Source organism: Biomphalaria glabrata, chromosome 8, assembly GCF_947242115.1.
Source record: "Biomphalaria glabrata chromosome 8, xgBioGlab47.1, whole genome shotgun sequence".
Lineage (NCBI taxonomy): Eukaryota > Metazoa > Mollusca > Gastropoda > Planorbidae > Biomphalaria > Biomphalaria glabrata.
In genome coordinates this window covers 35,790,145-35,810,755 of record NC_074718.1, presented here as the reverse complement: position 1 = coordinate 35,810,755, position 20,611 = coordinate 35,790,145, and the positions used below count along the sequence as shown (strand labels likewise).

The window sequence follows — 20,611 nt, the reverse complement described above, 5'->3', positions numbered from 1 at the left end:
CCCTTAAATTATAATGAAGCCTTAGGAAACCGAATTCTAAGCAAATTCTACACAAATAAAAGTTCAATTCTATTCTAAAGCTCGTTATAGCTTTCATATCTACAACAAATAGAGGCGATTAAAAAAACAAAGGTAATACATTTTTTAGACACGACAATCTTGATCTAGTCTAAAAGTAATGAAAATTGAAATCAGGTCACATTTGATTAATTAAATTAATCACAGTTTTTAATAACTGCGAAGTGTAGAATAATTTTGACAATTATTTTAATAATTATTTCTATTGAAGATTTAAAGTATTAAATTCCTAGGTTCAATATAGTACATGGAATTGGGATGTCTCAGAATTATAATTGAATAATTAAAGTTTGCTAACAATTCGATATGCGAAGGAATTAAAGTAACACTGTCTCCCTGGATGGTAACATGCAATTAACAAATAGGACAATTTTGAACCACGCATCGAGTTGAACATTGTTTCATGATTGATCTTTGAACAAATGTTTTGAGTTTTAGAAATAAAAAGTTCTATCTTGGAAGTTCACTTGGAACATTGGAAAGATTCGTAAGTTGGTCAGACCTTTGGGTTGGAGATTTAGCATATATTGTAAACCAATACCATGAACAATGTATTTTGTTCATAGGAAGAGGTTCTTTATAACGTGAACAAACAAGTGTTTTAATTTTTCTAGTCTTGAATTGAAAGATAGTTTTGGTTCATTGTTTAGAGATAATTCAATCCTATAGAATCTAGAATTAATTGTGTAATCATTCATCTGATCTACACAGAGATTGTATAAACATGCTGCATTTTATGTCCCGAGAGAAAATCTTTTCCCTTTGCAACTTCTCATGATACACAGGTTGGATATTTTAAATCACTCTAGTACTCTTGTACTAGGGGCGTAACCAGGGATTTGGAGGCCCGGGGGGATCTTAAAATTCTCCCCCGCCTCCCCTCTTAGGTACGCCACTGGACTCTAGTACTTTCATCCTTCTTTCTACTTCTGGTGTGTGCGTCATCTGTAATCCAGGACCTTTCCTTCTATCACATAACCTATATACAAAATCTAGACAGAGATGAGATAACTATCTGCTTAATCTCTAAACAGTTAATATATTTAAACACTAATTCTATAAAGAGTTGATTTCGATCTATTAAGAAAATATAAGACTATGTAACTAAAGGTTGTATTCAGGAAGAGATAATATTCTTTCACAATCAGGAGACGACAACTCGAGACTATATCTTGCTGATAGTTCAAAGATAGTCAAGAAAGGACTTCACTATTTTGAAGGGAAATAATCATATGATCGGGTTTTCTGTCATAAAATCTATATTAATTAGAAATATGATTCTTTATCTCATTCAATGAACAGCGCATAAGCGAAATCGTTATGACAAGTATTCTGTAAAAAAAAAAAGCATATTATCTATAATCGGAACGATGTCGCCGACTCATCATCCACCCCTCCCCCTCTACTTTTCCATGAACTGATGTATTCGAAGGAACGGCAAGTGTCCATACAGTTTAAGATCATCTGCATTGCAGACTTTGAATTTCCTTCTTTTAGGTGGGTAGCCCGCCAAGTTTAACGAGCCCCTTCTGCCCGAACATACAGTGACATACTACAAAGCACAGTCAAAATAAGAGTTTTAGATTCACACCAACAACAAAGAAAAAAAAATCAAACAAGAAAATTTCATGACAAAAGCAATAAAGCCTTTCAATTTCTTTTACATAAAAACTTGTGTACATGACAATTTGATCAAACATTAAAATACTATCTAGGTGAAAAGATACAGATCTAAAATACATTGAAACTAACATAGCTTAATCATGTTTTTGCATATATAAAAAATGTTTGGACATCAAATGGATATTGTATTCTATGTCAATACAGCGAACAAAAAAGATGACATGGAAATGTAGGCGATTTTCATCCATGGAGAGGAATCCATTAATAGCAAGCTCTTTGGCGTGTCCGGTGTGCAGAATACGAAAGTTTGGGTAGCCAAAGTCTTGTAACAAACCATATCATAATGTCTGTGCCTTTTTCAGCACTGTAGAACCAAACTGTTTTATCCTTTACTTGGCAACAGTGAGCTTTCACTATGGAGTCCTAGATGTCGTTTAGTTTGTCTAGTTTCAAATCTCTTACAATCTTTCTTTCATTTTCTCACGTTTTTCTTAGGGTATCCCTTATATCAACACCACATTGCTTCTTATCGCTTTCCCCTTTTTCTCTCTTAACTGTATTTTATTGCTTAAAGAATATTGAATATTGAAATAAAAAAGAGAGAACAAAGAGCAGACTACCGTGACTAACTCTACGTTTTGAAATATCCAAGGAGCACCCAATGTCCCTCTACTAGACTATGTGCTACCTCTAAGATTAGCAATGCAGCCATTGTGTGCTGCTCGGGAATCACAAAGCCTGGCAACTATCTGTTTCTACACTGCTATCTGGCTATCAACTCTGACCACACGGTTTGCTACCTGACTATCAGCTCTCCCTATGTGGTGTGCTACCTGACTATCAACACTCTACACGGTTTGGCACGTGACTATCCAAACGCTTAAAATTGTTTGCTACTTGACTATTCCCATTCCCTACACGGTGTGCTACCTATCAAAAGTCACTTCGACACGTTGTATCGACTAGATCTCTGTAAGGTATCTGTTCTTCCTGTATTTCTTCTTTGGCGAGCATGACCTTGACCTGAAATGTTTATAGTTAAAAAGTTGTATTCTTTGCAGTATTAGTAGTGACACTATTGGCCACCTTTACAGAATGCTGTGTAACAAAATAACATTAAAAACACGAAGAACTTTTATGAAAAGTAATTGTATCAATTTGTTTGGATTAGTCGTGTTATTACATTTGTAATAGATCTAGACTAACAAAAATAAATATGTGCAATTAGAAATATTTTTACCAAATGTTTTTGTTTAGCGCTATTTTATACTTTTAGCTTTCTAAGTGCGATGTGATCCTATCACTTGTCTGGACCAGTTGGGAGGGGTAGGGAGAAAGGGGATCTGTGTGAATATCACTGTGATCGCTTTTTAAATGCATAAACAGAAAAGTTGTACAACTTGAATTTGAACTCAGGGCCGAAGTCTCCTCAAGGGAAATAATTCAACTAATACCACCACAACTGATAAATGAAGTTTTTTTACCTTGTTCGATGCCAAACAAAATAATAAATTGCCATTTGGTTAATTTTTTAAAAGGATTCTCTCTTTGTTAGGCACAAGAAATAATTGTGCAAAATTTCAACTTGATCCTTGATTGGTTGTGGGAGAAATAACGTGTAAAACCTTTGATCAAGCGGACAGACAGAGTTAATATTCGTTATGCAATAATAGAAATTTGTAACATAGATATAAATCAGTGTAAATGTAGAATCGAAGAGTAAATGGACAAAGCATTTATCACGGGAACGCTGTAAGACACTGAACCAAAATTAGTATCGTTTCATTTATTATCATAACTGAATGATATACTTAGTGTTTGTAATTAAATGTAACAGTTAAGATAATATAAGTGTTTTTAAATTGCCCATAACTTTTCTTTTGTTATTTCAAAGTGAAAATATATAAAATGTCCTAAATACCTTTTTTTTAAAAATATTTCTTTGTTTGTGCCATTCTATTTAATATTTTACCGCTTTCATTCATTTATTCTTTCTTTCTCTCTCTCTCTCTCTCATTTTCCACATCCCCGCTTTTCTGTATTTTACAGTTCAATAAATCTCTAAACTACCTTCTCCACTTCTTTAAAAACTCGAATCAAGTTGTAGCCAGCTAGTTTCTCCAAGTCTTCAGTGGACCACCCACGTCTCAGGAGCTCAGCGAAGAGATTCGGGAACTTCGAGACATCTTCCAGCCCAACTGGCGCTCTGAATATAGGAGAAGGAACCACTTATTATTTCAGCTGTTATCAAACTTTAATTTATGGGCATAGTCTAAACTTTTGGTATTGTCAGCTATTGTAAGATTTAAATAACGGGCAAACAAAGTCTAATATATATATATAATAGTTTAATTCACAATGACAAAATCTTTCTCCTCTTTCCTTCTCAATCTATTCAAAAGTAGTTTACTTTATAGGGCTTGGTTAGGTAACTGAAGTTTACTATTAAAGCCTAATAAAGGCACTTTCCTCCATATACTAGTTGAATTTGTACAAAAGCTCCTTCTTCTCTAGCGCTATTAGAGCATGGAATGGGTTGTTTGAGCTAGCCAGGAAAACCAGTGACTTGACGGAGTATAGGTCATTGGTTAATATGTATGACTAAATGCATGACGCGTAGGACGTAATCATCTTCTTTTTTGAAGAAACGTCTGTATCATATAAGAAGAAGATAAGATAAGCTAAGAATCTTCTGTGTTAAGCATATGCGTCTTGAAGAAAGGTGCAGAGGAAGGAACGGTACTTAAGAAAACGCAGATCTTCGTAAGATTTATTAAAACTTACTTGGTGGACCAGTAGTGATGTGGTCGGCTTACGAACCGAGGGGGTCTAGAGTTTGAATGTCGTCGAAGATTGGGATTTTGAACTTCGAGATTTTTAGGACACCCCTGTGTCCACACAACTTTTAATGGGTACCTGACATACGCAGGAGAAGTCAAAGCTGTGGGGGTCATTGTGCTGGCCACACGATACTATCGTTAACCGTCGGCAATAGAAACAGATATACTTTACATTATCCTCCCCTATAGGTTGCAGGATCTGAAAGGGCTACTTTAATTTTATATAAGTCACAGCTGGACCTAGGTAGCTACGAAAAATTATGCTGCTGTGGAGTCAAACTCAATGGAATGACTAGTTAGTGTGCCCTGAAAGGGGAAAAGCCTTTATTAGTTTAGTGTGGTCTGTCTGTCAGCCGTCAGTTGATAGATAACCAGTCACAACCCCCACATTATTCATTTACTTGCCTCATTATGACGTATTATATTTTCACATGAATAAACAACTGGTTGGCCTACATAGGTAAGTATTATTTCACAGTAAGTGCATACATACAATTCTGTTTACCGAGATGCTTACCTTTCAATACCGTCAAAATCTGATCCTATTCCTACGTGGTCTGGGCCAATCATGTTCTTTATATGATCAATATGATCTGAAAGTAAGAATTACTGTTCTGTATATTTATTTATCTGTCCAATCTCATTTAGTTAAAACATAACTGTCAGATTTAACAGAAGCATCCATTGCCCCAAAGCAATTTCTGCCTATGAAAGAAAAAAAGTACTTATCGTCTCAATGTAATCCTAAATGGTGTAATAAAATAATTACCTTTCTTTTTCTTTACCCCAAAATTAACTAAAAGAGTAGGCGGTTACTAATTAACATAAATTAAACTATTTCCAACAAAAGTCACATGACAAGTTTAAAACGTAAAATAAGGTTAATACTAACGTACATACAGCCTTAGATCTATGTTATTCATTTTTGTTTATAGACCTACATAGAGACCCTTTTTCTTGAGCAAAGTTAAGGTGGAAGCTTTACGATTTTGTATCCCCCCTCGAAATAACAAAAAAATAAAGTGTGTAATATTGCCACAATGAGGATTACTGTATTCACACGAACTAACTCAAGTATGTACCTGCCACCTGTTCCATTGAGGCTGTTTTAGAACAATTAATATAATCATTGTAAAAGACGACCATGATCACTCCACTGTTGTTTTTCTGTGATACAACACAAATAATAGATGTTATATATTTTATAAAGCAGGCTTCCAAAAGCTAATAACTCTCTCATGGAGCTGAGCAGAGCAAGGCAAAAAAATGTGTTGTAAAAGAGCCTATCGTAACAGTTCTCTAAGAGCCTATCGTAACAGTTCTCTAAGAGCCTATCGTAACAGTTCTCTAAGAGCCTAGCATAACAGTTCTCTAAGAGCCTAGCATAACAGTTCTCTAAGAGCCTAGCATAACAGTTCTCTAAGAGCCTATCATAACAGTTCTCTAAGAGCCTATCGTAACAGTTCTCTAAGAGCCTATCGTAACAGTTCTCTAAGAGCCTATCATAACAGTTCTCTAAGAGCCTATCGTAACAGTTCTCTAAGAGCCTATCGTAACAGTTCTCTAAGAGCCTATCGTAACAGTTCTCTAAGAGCCTATCATAACAGTTCTCTAAGAGCCTATCATAACAATTCTCTAAGAGCCTAACATGATAAAACTGACAGAGGACTGCCTTTGCTGTACATTAATCCTATTTTAAATTCTTTTAAAAAACCTAGTTGTCTTGTTTCGATTGTTAAATTTCATTTAAATGCGTCTAAGGATTGACGTACTACCTAACAGTAGTAAACTTTGTTTTTATTACTAAATCTCAATACCGTGCGTAGCCGGTGGGTAAAGATAAATAAGATGTGCACTAACCACCAGTGGCAGTATCTCGTCCCTAACATTTCGATTATGCGCACACTTCGCATACGCCCCTGAGTGACTGAAGATGACCGGGGCCTTGGTGATAGCCAGAGCGTCTTCCATTGTCTTGACACTCACGTGGGACAAATCTACCAGCATGCCCAATCGATTCATTTCCTTGACGACACTCTGGAACAAATTTTTGTAAGATACAGCAACAACTAAGTTTAACTTCATAGTGATAATTTTTCTTTTAAGGCTTGAAGCTTTTCATACGTAGAATCCATAAATTACGAAAATCAAGGTGTACAGAATACCTAAGTTTAGATAAGCAAAGTATTCTAAAACCATGTAATACAATCTTTGTTCACTGTGTAGCACTGTACAGCACATTTTTAAGCTCGTTCACTTGAAACACACAATAATTTTATACTGTGATATTACAATATTTACAGTGTTTATATTGTTTATCTATTCAAATTTACTATACCTATTTATTAAAAATTATTTTGTCTATTTATTTGATGATCTCTCACATTTTATTTCATTTACAAAAAGACACGTTTTTCACATTGCATCGCGACCACATTTATATATATATCTCTCTCTTACTCTCATTCTTTGAAGAACTTAGACTAGACCAGGGGTCGGCAACCTTTTGAGTCGGAAGAGCCAAAAATTACAATTTACAAAATTTCAAAGTTTAAAAAGAGCCACAAATTTTTTTCTTGCCAACTAGTACTCGCACAAACAATTTTTTTATTGAAAAAAAAAATCATATATAAGTAGTGTTTTTCACAACAAATCATATATATGTACAGCTCCTCCTTCGTAATCGAAGATGAGCCCATTTCTCATTTCCTATGGACTCGAAGATGACTGTAAAGTCCGATCCTCGCTTTAAAAAGCCGGCTTTACGTGGCATGGGTAGGTTTGGTCAATTGCAGTAGGCCTGCTTATTCTCTCAGCTTTTTCTTGGTTCGGCGCTCTTTCACTCTAGCCACTCTTCTTGCTTCAAATCTTGAGACTCCGAGACTCACAGCTTCACACCATGAGGAGCGATCGAGAGCTAGTGCTTCCCAGCCGTGAATGTCGATATCGCATTCCTTGAAGGACTATTGAGAGTGTCTTTATAGCGCTTGTATTGACCTCCCTGGGAGCGCTTTCATGAAACAACTCCCTGCACAGAAGTCGTTTGGGAAGGCGATTGTCTGGCATGCTGACCACATGTCTCGCCCATCGAAGTTGGAACCTTTTTCACTGTCGCCATGTTGGACAACTTTAAGATTTCTGTGTCTGGTATATGGTCGGACCAACGCACATTATGGATACTCCTTAGTCAGCGTAGGTGGAAGGAGTTTAATTTTTTGGTGTGGCGGAATATAGGATCCAAGACTCTGATGTAAATAAGAGTGACGGGAGAACCACAGCGCTGTAGACTTTCAGTTTTGTGGATATGCTGAGTCCTCTCCGTTGCACTACTTGTCCTTGAAGGCTGCCAAAAGCAGCACTGGCACGTGCAATACGGAAGTCTATCTCATCATCTAGGTTGACTTTTGCTGATAAAGTGCTTTCCAGATAGACAAACTTTTTGACAAATCAGATAATATAAATATGGCATTATTAGATAATACTTTTTTTGTCGGTAACAACTAAAGAAGTAAACATTTACTTACAACTTTAAATAGTACTTCAATAACAAACGATTGAGCAAACCAATTCAATGGGAGCGTTTGCCTTGAATGGTTTTAGAAAGTTGGAATACATTTGTTTTTAGTTTCAAATACGACTCTAAATTTTCATTTGTAATTTGGCTTCTTACTTTACTGTTAATTGTAATCATACAAGAGAACGCTTGCTTGCACATATATGTCGATCCAAAGATAGTCAGCAATCCAAATGCCAACTTTTTCACCTCACTGTAGCCATCTGGAATATTATTTCATGCTTCGAATCAACTCGCGGCATTCTTTTTAAATCTGTCCAATTTTGTTGCGTTACGTACATACATTTCTGGACTTCTAAATTGCTTTTCAACTCTGTAAATTTTTCACCCCACAAAGCTTTACTTTTTTAGATCAATTACCGGTAATTGAATTTCTAGAGATTCAGTATCAATTCCAGATTAGTGAATGTGAATTTCGTTACTTTTGTGTTGAGATGGTGTACTAGAAATGCTAGAAAGGTTTTGTTGGTTTTAAACTGCTCAAATCTGTCAAGAAATTCATCTTTGATTTTTGTATAAGTGCTGAAGTAATTCGTGTCAAAAGTTGCATTTGTTTTATAACGATACTGCTTTAGACATTCAAAATGAAGTAATTGACCGCTTTGAATTTCTTCTGCAAAAAGAATTAATTTTTTTTACTAATTCAGTAAAAATCTTTTGTAAATATTACATGTTCACAATTTCACAAATCAAATCAAAGAAAAACTATTTAAAAAAAACAACAACAAAGTTTATAGTGAGTGAAATTGTATTAATTATTTACAATCAATGATGTCATCTATTTTTAATAGAGTTGGACTAACAATAATGAATGTGTGCGATGACGTATTTGTTAGGCGCAACTTTCACGCTTATAGTATGCTCAGTGTGCTAAGATCCAATTTTTTTTGTGGACCATTGTGGGGGTGGGGTGGGGGGTATCTGCTTTTTCACGCTTATTTATTTTTTAAAAATCTCTAGCTTAATTTTTTTTGTTAACGAACAACCCGATACTCCATGGTAGCTTAGTACATGTGTATGTATAAAAGATAAAACTAAACAGAATATGCTAGGTTATGAGCAAGGAAGGGTCTAGGAGCAAATGGAAGTGAAACACATTTTTCACTATCCTTTTATTGTTGTCTAAAATATTATTGATTTAGTAAATGCATAGAATGAGTGAATATTTACCGACCTCGCCAAACTGTGTAAGTCCGTCAAACTGATATGTGTTATTGTTGTCTGCTTTCCAGTTGTCTGCCCTGTAGTGATATATGTTTGCATGGCGTTAAAGATTTTTTTTTAATTAAAAAAAAAGTAGCACTACTAATCGTTGCACAGTGTGGTAAGGAGTGTACACGCGTGTTGCTGATGTAAACATGAAGAAAGTAGGGCCGGTAGGTTTGGTTGTGTCGGGTGAAGAGTTTAAAGATTGGAAACGAACCGAACCCGAACTGAACGAATCGAACTCGAACCTCACTTACGACTTAACCGAACCGAACCCGAACTTTAAAACTGATCGGTCCGAAATGCACCCAACGAACTGTCCTTACATTGACCGAACTGAATCAAAGATTTTGCAATATTTTTTACTAAAAACATTAGTTTCAGCTTGATAATTTGACAGTCATTTTTTAATTTTTTTGGAAAACTAAACTGGATCATTTTATGTCGTCTTCTGTTGATTCCCCTCGAATGGTAGCGTAATATTAAATACTTGTGCGTTAATGAAATGGGAGAGTCGAAGAAACACAAGGAATTAGTGGGAGTGACTACTGATACCCCCAAAAGTATGGCTGGATGACATAGCCAACTGTTATGTGAAAAATTGTGAAGTCAAACGAAACCTGTGTGGCAAGAAGTTGATTCCTCTAGACTCAGTGCTTCAACTTGGTGTCTCATCAATGCAGTTGGTTTTGGATAAACTACATGTCATGAATTAGTATAAATATTATATTCACGTGGAAGGTAAGGCGCTTGGCTTCCGAATCGAGGGGTCCCGGGTTTGAAACCTGGTGAAGACTGAGATTTTTAATTTCGGAATCTTATGGCCATCTCTAAGTCCACCCAGCTGTATAAAATTAAAGGCGGCTAGTCCTTGTAATGGTTACATGACACCCTCGTTGATATTGGACCACAGAAATAGATGACCACTACATCATCTGCCCTATAGATAGTAAGGCATGAAAGGGGAATTTTATTATATTCTCGGGTTTCTAATAAAAGGGCTTTATATTTTATTTATTACTTTTTAAAATATCTTTTCTGTTAATGTGGCCCGCAACACGAGTGTCGGAAATTAAAATGGCCCACCGGCCGAATAAGGTTTTGAATCGCTATTTTATCTAATTAATAATTGAATTAAACATTATTACATGTACCTAATTTTTGCTATTACCTAATTTCATAACATCGAACCAAACCCGAACTTTGGACCTGACTGAACCGAACCCGAACTATACTCGTCATCGAACCGAACCGAACTCAAACTTAAATCTGACCGAACCGAACCCGAACTTTAAAATTTGGGTTCGATTCCGATCTGTTTCACTGGTATAAATTGGTGACCTGAACCTTCCAACAGGAAAAATGAGAAAGAAGAAGAAGAATGGTATCACTTTCGTAGTATTGGTCAAACTTATTTTGGTAGCGACTTACCAAGGCGTGTTACAACTGTGTGTCAAGGTCATATAACGCACACCAAGCTCATAGAAGATCCGAAGATTGCCCAAACTGCTGTCTATGGAGTGACCACCTTCTAGGCCGATCAGACTTCCAATTTTACCTGCAGAAAAGGCATCCAGTATTCCTGAGGGGAAAAACAAGTAAGTGTTAATGCAATGGGAGGTAACACAATTTATTTATATACCAAGGGAGGTAACCACATTGAACTGTTAAAAAAACAAGAGAGGCAAAACGATGTAGGCCTATTTGGTGAACCAAGTAAACTAGAGAGGGAACACAATATATAAATAAATAAATATTATATATATATTATATATAAATGTACGTACATATTTATACATACACATAGCAGAAGTGACGTTTTAAAATATCAGTAGTTGCACTATGCGGATATAAAGTAGAAGACACAACCCACACTGGTCTGTAGAGACCGGTGCCTCCGGATGTAAAAATATAAACATGTAAATACCTGCAGAGGTACCACAGTATATAGTATATGTATTGATACTCGAGAAGAAGAGAAAATCTGTATTGTTTACCTATTCTCTAAACTAGTCTTACTACTTATTTCAATGTACTCCTCAAAATAGAAATTTGGTATATGTAATATAAAATTAACAGAGTGCTGAATGAGGCACTATTAAGTTGCACGAATGAATGTGGCATGCAATGCTATCAGTTATATTTTAGTTTCCGATAGCACCCACATATTACCCCAGCGATTAGGTTTTCTTGTATAATATATGACTTCAAATTAAATAGAAGACAGACAAATTGATGAATAAAACGTTAGATAACTTTAACTTATTGGCCCAATAAGAATAATTGTGCGAATATAAATGGCATATTGGCGTTCTCTGTATCTGGTTTATCTCAGATACACACATGTCTATGGTCTATAGGTCATCTCTTAAGAATGAGACGATATCAACCACGCAGCAGTTCCACCCTCTCCATGCAGCCGAAGTTGCCATGCCAATACAGTTTGGGATCAGAAGCGTCACAGACTCTTTCAAGGTGCAACACAGTCCTGCAAGTTGGCTAAGAGTCACCGGCTCCTGAATTTTCTTCAGAGTTGACACCAAAAGCCTTTCCCATATCTGAGTATAGCCACAAGGCAATAGAGGTTTGGATTTAGAATTTCCCGTCTCTTAGGAAGGAAGCCATACAAGGCTAGCGAGATACTCCTGCCTGAAGCTTACTGAAGATACAGAAGGTGTTTGATGTTTGTGTGATATTTAGGATAATAATGTAATTTGATGCACATAGCTATTTTGGCAGACACATGGAATCTCAATGGACTTCTAAAAAAAGTAGAAAGATATACAGTAACCTCTTAACGTGGTAGACCACTTCACATATAAAGGAAGCACAGTGTCAAATGACGCATGCTTTTGGGCGCTTCCAGACGAGAGTGTGGCGAAATAAATCGCTCCGCCTGTCTTTAAAAATCAGTGTCTACCAAGCAGTAGTTCTCTAAACCCTTCTATATCGATCTGAGACATGGGTACTGTACAGAAAGCATTTCACCAAAGATCAGAGCATATTTTAAAAATAACAGTTAAACTAACATATTATTATTATTATTATTGCTATTTAAATATTCATTTTCAATATTAATTAACTGAACACAAGACATTCCTATCTTCATGTGATTTACTAATTTTGAAACAGTTTTGAATATATACATGTATATATCTAAATTTGTCACTTCTATAGTACAAAGTGTAAAGATAATTCATACAATACGAAAGAAATAGACCTCCACCGCTTTAACACACAATAAGCGATAATCTTATGAAAAGTAAAGGGAAACACAGACATTCCTCAACAGCGACAGTGCTTGTTATCTGGCAAACATAATACAAGGAACAAACAGGCAAAAGAAAGACTAGAACCTGATAGAAAGATTATCTGAGATATCAACCTTAAAACATGGACAAAACCACAAAAGTAAAATACAAAAAAATATATTTTTTAAAATTAATTTATACTCTGTGAAGTTGATGGTGGTCTATGAAGTTCATTCCGGTTTATTTCAAGTTATGCAACGACCGAGCATCAAGAACAGTGTATCTAAGGTAATCAGCAAAATTGAATATAACCATTTGCAAATATACACAGCTTTCAACTTCAACATAGATTAATGTAAAAACCCAAATGAAATAATGATACTTTAAATAAGATATAACTCACGTTAAATACACATCTTTCTGTCACAAGTCTTTCTGTCACACTTCTTTCTGCCACAAGTCTTACTGTCACACTTCTTTCTGTTACACTTCTTTCTGTCACAAGTCTTACTGTCACACTTCTTTCTGTCACACTTCTTTCTGCCACAAGTCATACTGTCACACTTCTTTCTGTCACACTTCTTTCTGTCACAAGTCTCTTACCTTGTTCCTTTGTCTGGAACTTTCATATTCTTATTTATTCACGTGAACTACTACAGGCCATCCTGATGTTTCCTCAAAATCTATTCATCCAACACAACCAAAACCATCCGCCCATTTATCTCCCAGTACAAAAAAAAAACAAAAACGCACAACTTTTATCTTTAAGAAGTGATACGTTTGGTTTCATAGCTTTGTATATCTTCAAACTGGCAATGGACTACATGCACTGGTCTAACACTAGACGTTAATGTCAAGGGTGAAGATTTCCATACTGTATAACTGGTGAAAATTTAGATTATGGCCCTCATCATTATTTCTATTACTTCTACCACTATGCCGATTACCTTGTGCCGTGGTCACAAACTGAAAGACCTCCGGGTATCGAGCAACGAATCGCTTGATCGTATCCACTTGCTCCATGGAGATCCGGACAGCATCCTTGTACTGAGTGTTGCAGTCTGTGTAAGCTGCCCAGAACTGTGGTATAGAATGTCACATAAATAATTGACAGCTGGACACACACAGTAGGAGGGAACAAAATAGACACAGAAACGAGATTAAAGATTTAAAGTCAAATAAAAGAAAATAATAAAGTCATCCGTCAATAAGCGATTTATTAAAATTTAGTTGGCAAGACATTTTGTGCTGCTGAACTAGTGCTTTTATGAAAGTGTGAGGGAGAGCAGTGTGTGGGAAAGGATGAAGAAAGCGATTAAAAACAAAATGAAAAGAGAGAAACCAAAGAGAGAAAAGAGAGAAAACAAGAAAAAGAGTGATGGCTGCCTAGTCGTGTGGTATGTGCGCAGGACTGTCGTTTCGAATTCTCGATGGTCCCGGGTTCATACCCTTCCCTCTGCTTTCCACCGTCGTCCTGGGGAGGCTTGGACTAGGAAGTCAATTGTCTTCAACTCTGAACGAACATCTTTATAAATATTATACAAAAACAAGAGAAATAAATATAAAATTCAGGAGAAAGAGTGGACAGGGGTGGGGTGGGGGGGGGGGTTAATGTTTGGGTGACAGCAGTGCTGGTTCTCTCTAAACAAAGAAAGTCTGTCCATTACCTGAGCTCCTAATTTCCCTTGGCGAAGTTTCGGTACACTTGAATGAATGTCTGACCAGGTGTACAGATCTACCGTATTGACCGAGTTATTCTTCGTTTTACGGTACTGATAGGCCAGATCATTGTGACTGAAAGGGAATACGTTCAAAACATCATTATAATGTTTCTAAGGTTTTTAATGAATGAGCATTGTACCCAAAAGATTAAACAATTACAAAAACAAAAAAAATAGCTAAAATATAAAATGACTTCATAATGCTCAATCGACCAATACGACTAATAATAATAATAATAATATTCATAATAATAATAATGATGATAATAATAATGGCAATGTCTTGAATTCCGAAGATTAAGGATAACTGTAGTGTTTCACATGACTACGCAAACGCAGTTATGACTGTAATAGTAGGCTAGTAGAGACTAACAAACACTTTTTTGTCTGTTTAAATGCCCTTTATTCAAGTTAGATCGTCCATATATATAGGCCTAAAAGGAATTCAATTATCCCCCCTATCTGTTAATTAGCACATTCTTTCAACATGCCAGCAATGTGGGTTACTGGGTTACATACAATAACAGGACGGGGCTGACAAGACAATAACATTTACTATCACAATGACCTGCATATTTATCCTCATCTAGTGCAGACCAAGCCGTTGTCCGCCGGCGATCTATTTGAGCTTTCTTTCCGTCTTATGCGCCTGTCCTCAATAGAGCTTTCCATTGAGTCTCACATGTGCATCCCGCAGTCTTTGAGAGAGATCTCCAACTGTCTCTTTCAAAGGCCATCTGCTACCAGCTACCTTCCAATAGTGAGGGCATAATGGTGTCTGAGTTTATATCTATAGCACTTACGGGGGCACCTCTGTTACGCCGTCCTCCTTTAAGCTCAACAAAGAAGATCGCCTTTGGCATGCGGTCGTGTCCCATGCAGGATAGGTTCCCGAACCAACGCAGCTGTCGAATAGCAATTTGTGCATTTAAACTGTAGACCTCGGCCTCCAGCAGAACATAGTTATTTTTAATGTAGTCTTGCCAGCTTATGCCCATTATGTAGCGAAGGCACCTTTGATGGAAGCTTTAAATGCCTTTGATAGAGCACCCAGGTCTCAGAGACATTGAAAGTGTGGCGATAACCACTGTCTTATACACATTGATTTTTGTTGCTAGGTGAAGAGACCTATTCCGCCATACTCTCAGTTTTAGGTGACTAAAAGCGCAGTTGGCGTTTGTGACGTTTGCGAGACATTTGTCTATTTCTCTGCCCAGGTAGGTAAAGTAGTCAACAACATTATAGAGATGGCCATTTACATTGATTTGTGGATCTGGATTAATTCCCACTGAGGACTTCTGAAGAATGACCTCCATTTTTCAGGTTAATTGACAGACCAAACGAGGCAGCTGTCTCAGCAAACAATGGAAGGCAAGTTGAAGCTCCTGTTTGGTGTGTGCAAGAAGGGCGCAATCGTCTTTATAGAGCAACTCTGTCGCAATCATCTCTTTAATTTTTCTACTGGAGAGCAAGTGTCGTATGTTAAATATGCTGCCATCGGTGAGGAAACTGATGTAGATGTTCTCATACAGCGATGGTTGCCTGGTCTTGTGGTTTTCGCGCTGGACTGTCGTTAATACTTATCGATGGTCCCGGGCTCAAACCCTGCCCGCTCCCATCCCCCGTCGTCCGGCGGGAGGTTTGGACTAAGAAGTAAACTATCTTCAACTCTGGAGGGGCATCCTAAACATGTTAAACATTTTAAAGCGTCGCCTCATTTTATTTAGCATTGCTCTATAGAATATTGCAAAGAGTGTCGGGGCAAGTACACAGCCCTGCCTCACACCCTTCTCGGCAAGATACTTCTACATTAACTATACGAAATATTTGTTTAGTTAATATAAGCGATGCCTATTTGCGGCTACGTATTTCTATGTCTCTTCTTATTTTAAACTGCTAAGCTGTAAAACAGTTCAAGCGGACATTTGGCCAAAAGTCAAACCCTATTACAAAAGCATGGTGCAAAAAACAAAGTTAGAAAAACAACAAAAACAAAAACAAAACTAAGTATAATAATGGAGAGGCCAATGCTTCTAAGAAAGCAGAATGTATCACTTTGTTTATTGATTGATAGATAAGAGAGATACCCCAAACATATATATTTATGTTATTTATGTATAGATATAATTGTATGCTAGGACAAAGCTCTTCGGTCTGTAAGCAAAGCTTATAATTACCCGTCAACAAGAGGAACTCTAGAGAGTATATCTTCAGCCCGCTCTTGTCTGCTCAGAGTGTTATCTTCTGCTGACCGGAGGCCCAATCCAAATCCAAGACCTAGGGCTACGATCCCAACGCATAAAATAACTGCACCTATAGCTAAATGGTAAATCAAAAGTTTGTAACATTCAATACCATATTGCATGCAGTTTCAATAATGTTGATAGCATTTCCACAAAAAATGAAATACAAATGTTCGACTCAGAAATTTTAGAAAGCTTTAATGAATTAGAAATCACTTGCATTAGATCTTGATGTAAATAGCTGTTTAATAAACACTAAAATTGATAAGAATTGTAAACATTTACAGGCAAATTATTGCCAGTTAATATCTTGGCCATAGTTCTTCCCCTATGTTTTGAAGCTTATTTCCCCTGCTTTTCGAATGTACAACGTTGAACAAACAGCATTGAACAAACAAACAGCCTTGTTTTCAGGTTGTTTGCGTTATTATGTACTGTAGTGTGAGAGGCACAAACATTTTCTGACACTAGAATCTTACACAATTCATCACGCCAATGGTGGTTATCAAGATGAATGTGACTTTTCATCTTATTATAAGATGATTAGAGTCTTGTGATTTGGATCCCTATCTTTAGAGGAAACGACCAAAGCGATTAAGTTGTATTGAAATATGTGAACTAAACATTACTTATTATAAAAGACTGTCTGATGTAATTTAACGAATTAATAGTAATATAACAAAAATTATATTTTCATTATGAAACAGAATGTACCAATTTTTTTTTTACTGTAGGAACTTGACGCAACAATCATTCTTCCTTCAGTCGCAGAAAGATGTTTAAATCAAACAAGTTTTGTGTGAGATCTCTTTAAGTGTCTAAAAAAAGGAAAAAAAAGTATTATTTCACGTTACAAATAAACCACAGGTCACAAAATGATTGAAAAGCTCAACATTTGAACAGGAAAAACATAAATAAACTTTTTTTTTTTTTTTTTTTTTTTTAAAAATTACAAAACAAATAACAAAAGTAATAGTATCCATTAGTTTGGATCAGAAATGTAATGAATGTTACAATAGATCTAGACCAGTGGTTCCCAAATTTTTTTGTCTCGTAGACCCCTTGCCATGTTTTCTGGTTTTCAGTAGACCCCCTGTTTAATTTTTTTTTTAATTTTTTTTTTCAAATTCATCAACAATTTTTAAAACTAATTTCTATCTGTAGTGAGTTGAAAAATGAAAAAGTAATTTAAAGCTACACACAAAGTCATAGAGATCTATCTTTTTTGTTATTGATGTAATTCAAATTTAAGCCAATTAAAATAAATAAGTTTCATATCGTCATATTTTAAGAGGAATGAATGAACAATTTTAAATAATCGATGCAGACAAAATTAAGTTATTTAAATAATTATTGAAATTAAATACTACAATTTTTCGTTTGAATAGAATGATAAATATTTAAAGGATTTACTTAGGTACACATTATATATTAGGATTATTAGCGTGAAGAATTACATTAATGGGATGTAAAAATTAAAGTCACGACCTGCTTAAATGACATCTATTATCAAAGACCCCCTTGGACATCTCATAGACCCCCAATTTGTTTTTTCACTTTCGTAGACCCCTTGGAAGTCTTCGTAGACCCCTGGGGGTCTATATAGACCACTTTGGGAATCACTGATCTAGACCAACAACAACAACAACGACGTGAATTCGAACTCGTGGCTCACACTACCTCGGGCCGACGTGCTAACCACTCCGCTAGTGAGGTACCCCATGACTTGAGAAGATAGTATAACTATATATTGTTTGTTTCAATTTAGAGCGGCGACCTATCAAAGGGACTAATTCAGCCAAGTACATTGTTTCCCCTGTTCCGAGATACCAAACAAAATAATTATTACAATTCTTGTGTTGTCAGGTAAAGAAATAATCATGCCAAATGTCAACTTGATCCGAGATTGGGCGTGGGAGAAATACGTGTACAAAGTTTTACCAGACAGACAGACAGACAAGAGTGAGTTAATATACAATTTGTAGAAACAAAAATTATCATTGCCCGTAAGGCCTCAAGACCTCTCGAAGATTTAGAATCTTAATTCATTTGTACTAAATAATTCCTTCAATTTTCTACATTCTACACGATAGAACGACTATGAGATCTTTCATCTTTTACTTGCATCGATTTGGAGATCCCATTAGGTTTTGAGCTCAAACACGTCTTGTTTCATCTCTGCATGTGGTTCCGTTCTTGTATGCTTTGTGGTAAATACTGGTTATACAATGGATTCCCTCACATTGTGGAAGCGAGAAAGCAGACAGCTTGGCGAAGCTACGAACGCTTTTAGACCCACCAGAGGAATCGAAAACATACGATTTGTGAATGGATCAAGTCCAAGTGGTACGATAGCTGGGACCATTGTAGCAGGGGACGGGAAGTCTGGAAGGTTTTCAAAAGCCCAGAGAGGAAGGACGAATGATGACAGCTAGACACAAAGGATCAAGCAATTTTGGCATGTTTTCGCACGGGGCACTTTCCGATTGGAGCCTACGTGGCTAGGATCTGAGTGAATCACGATCCCAGATGTCGACACTATCACACGGAAGACGAGACGGTAAAACAAATTCTTTACAACTGCAGGGCTCTCAGATTCATTTTCGAAGATAGACTCTTCTTGAAACATAACTGGTGCATGCGGTTTAATGCCCTGGCTTAGTGTGTAGCCCGTGTCGCAACATCCAACACTTGACTAACTTACGAATTTACATACTTAAAGTAATTTAAGTCCTTACGTTAAAATAAGTAGCAAACTTAAGTGTCATACAAGTTTACATACTAAACTTTTTAAAAAATGTATCGAGTAAAGAGGGATTATTACAGAAAATTGATGACATAAACACAATTATATGATTACCTCCCGTTGTAAATATAGTTTTTATGCTATTGTCACAGTGTGTGTGTGCGTAAAAAAATCAAACTAAATGTCAAAGTATAGAGACAGAGAAACCTATTGAAACTAACCCTAACCCTAACTCTAACCAGAACTTTTCTTTGAGCCTATAATAACCCAGGAAAACCTATTTAAACATTGTTAGTCTAGTGAACTTTATTCTTGTCACGCAAACAAGACGTAGTCATGAAATACAAAGAAGAATATATTTGACATTTTGGGGTTTTTGGCACATCGTCACAAGTTAGATAGAGAGAAGAAATAAAGAGAAGATAAAAAGATAGAGAAAAGAGAGAGAGAGAAGAGAAAGTAATAGAGAGTAGCAAGAAAAAGAGATAGGGAAGAGAAAGACAATTACCTATAATTTATAATATGACATGTCTCTTTTTTCTATTTTAGAACAAGAGAAATGATCTATCAACGTGATAGATGGAAAAGGACATGCTACTCTAGATTATCTTGGTAACATTCATAAACGAATATCTCAAATACAGTGACAGTAACAATATCAGTGATAAAGAGTTTAATAATTATGAGCATGCTCAATTCATACATACCGATAGTGTTAGACCAACGAATGGGATGGTACAATCTTTTATTTTTTAAATGACCTGCTTACACTTGGATAGTCTATGCTGGGACTTACAGACAACAGTTCTCCATGGACGACGGTCTTTGTTTTAATGTATGCACTGAAACGTGTCTTCGTTTATCAAATCTGTGCCGAAGAATATGTGACGGTCATTACTGGGCAGTCAGTCTTTGTTTAGAGGTGTGGTAACAATAGAAACTCAGATCACAAAATCAAATATACCTACTTGTAACAGAAATATTAAACAACTAGAATTACCCACCGGCTACGACCGTTGACGCCTAGGCTATATACTGTTTATTTTGTCATGGAACTCCCCCTTATATTTCTTCTCTGACTATTTATCTGTTTTTCAGTTCTTATTTGTACTCTCTGACTATTCATCTGTTTTTCAGTTCTTATTTGTACTCTCTGACTATTCATCTGTTTTTCAGTTCTTATTTGTACTCTCTGACTATTCATCAGTTTTTCAGTTCTTATTTGTACTCTCTGACTATTCATCTGTTTTTCAGTTCTTATTTGTACTCTCTGACTATTCATCTGTTTTTCAGTTCTTATTTGTACTCTCTGACTATTCATCAGTTTTT

General features: G+C 36.1%; 1 protein-coding gene across 1 annotated transcript; it reads right to left on the bottom strand.

Annotated features, from left to right (window-relative positions):
- Positions 1-1,702: 1,702 nt before the first annotated feature.
- Positions 1,703-20,173, bottom strand: LOC106059428 (dipeptidase 1-like). Its single transcript, XM_056039167.1, has 12 exons — positions 19,990-20,173; positions 17,251-17,354; positions 16,471-16,612; positions 14,240-14,366; positions 13,520-13,652; positions 10,753-10,903; positions 9,290-9,356; positions 6,402-6,578; positions 5,624-5,708; positions 5,059-5,134; positions 3,772-3,907; positions 1,703-2,724 (listed from the first exon to the last, which is right to left on the bottom strand). Exons 2-12 carry the CDS (start codon positions 17,288-17,290, stop codon positions 2,635-2,637), a joined length of 1,224 nt encoding a protein of 407 aa, XP_055895142.1. The 5' UTR covers positions 17,291-17,354; positions 19,990-20,173; the 3' UTR covers positions 1,703-2,634.
- Between the last annotated feature and the right edge of the window lie 438 nt (positions 20,174-20,611).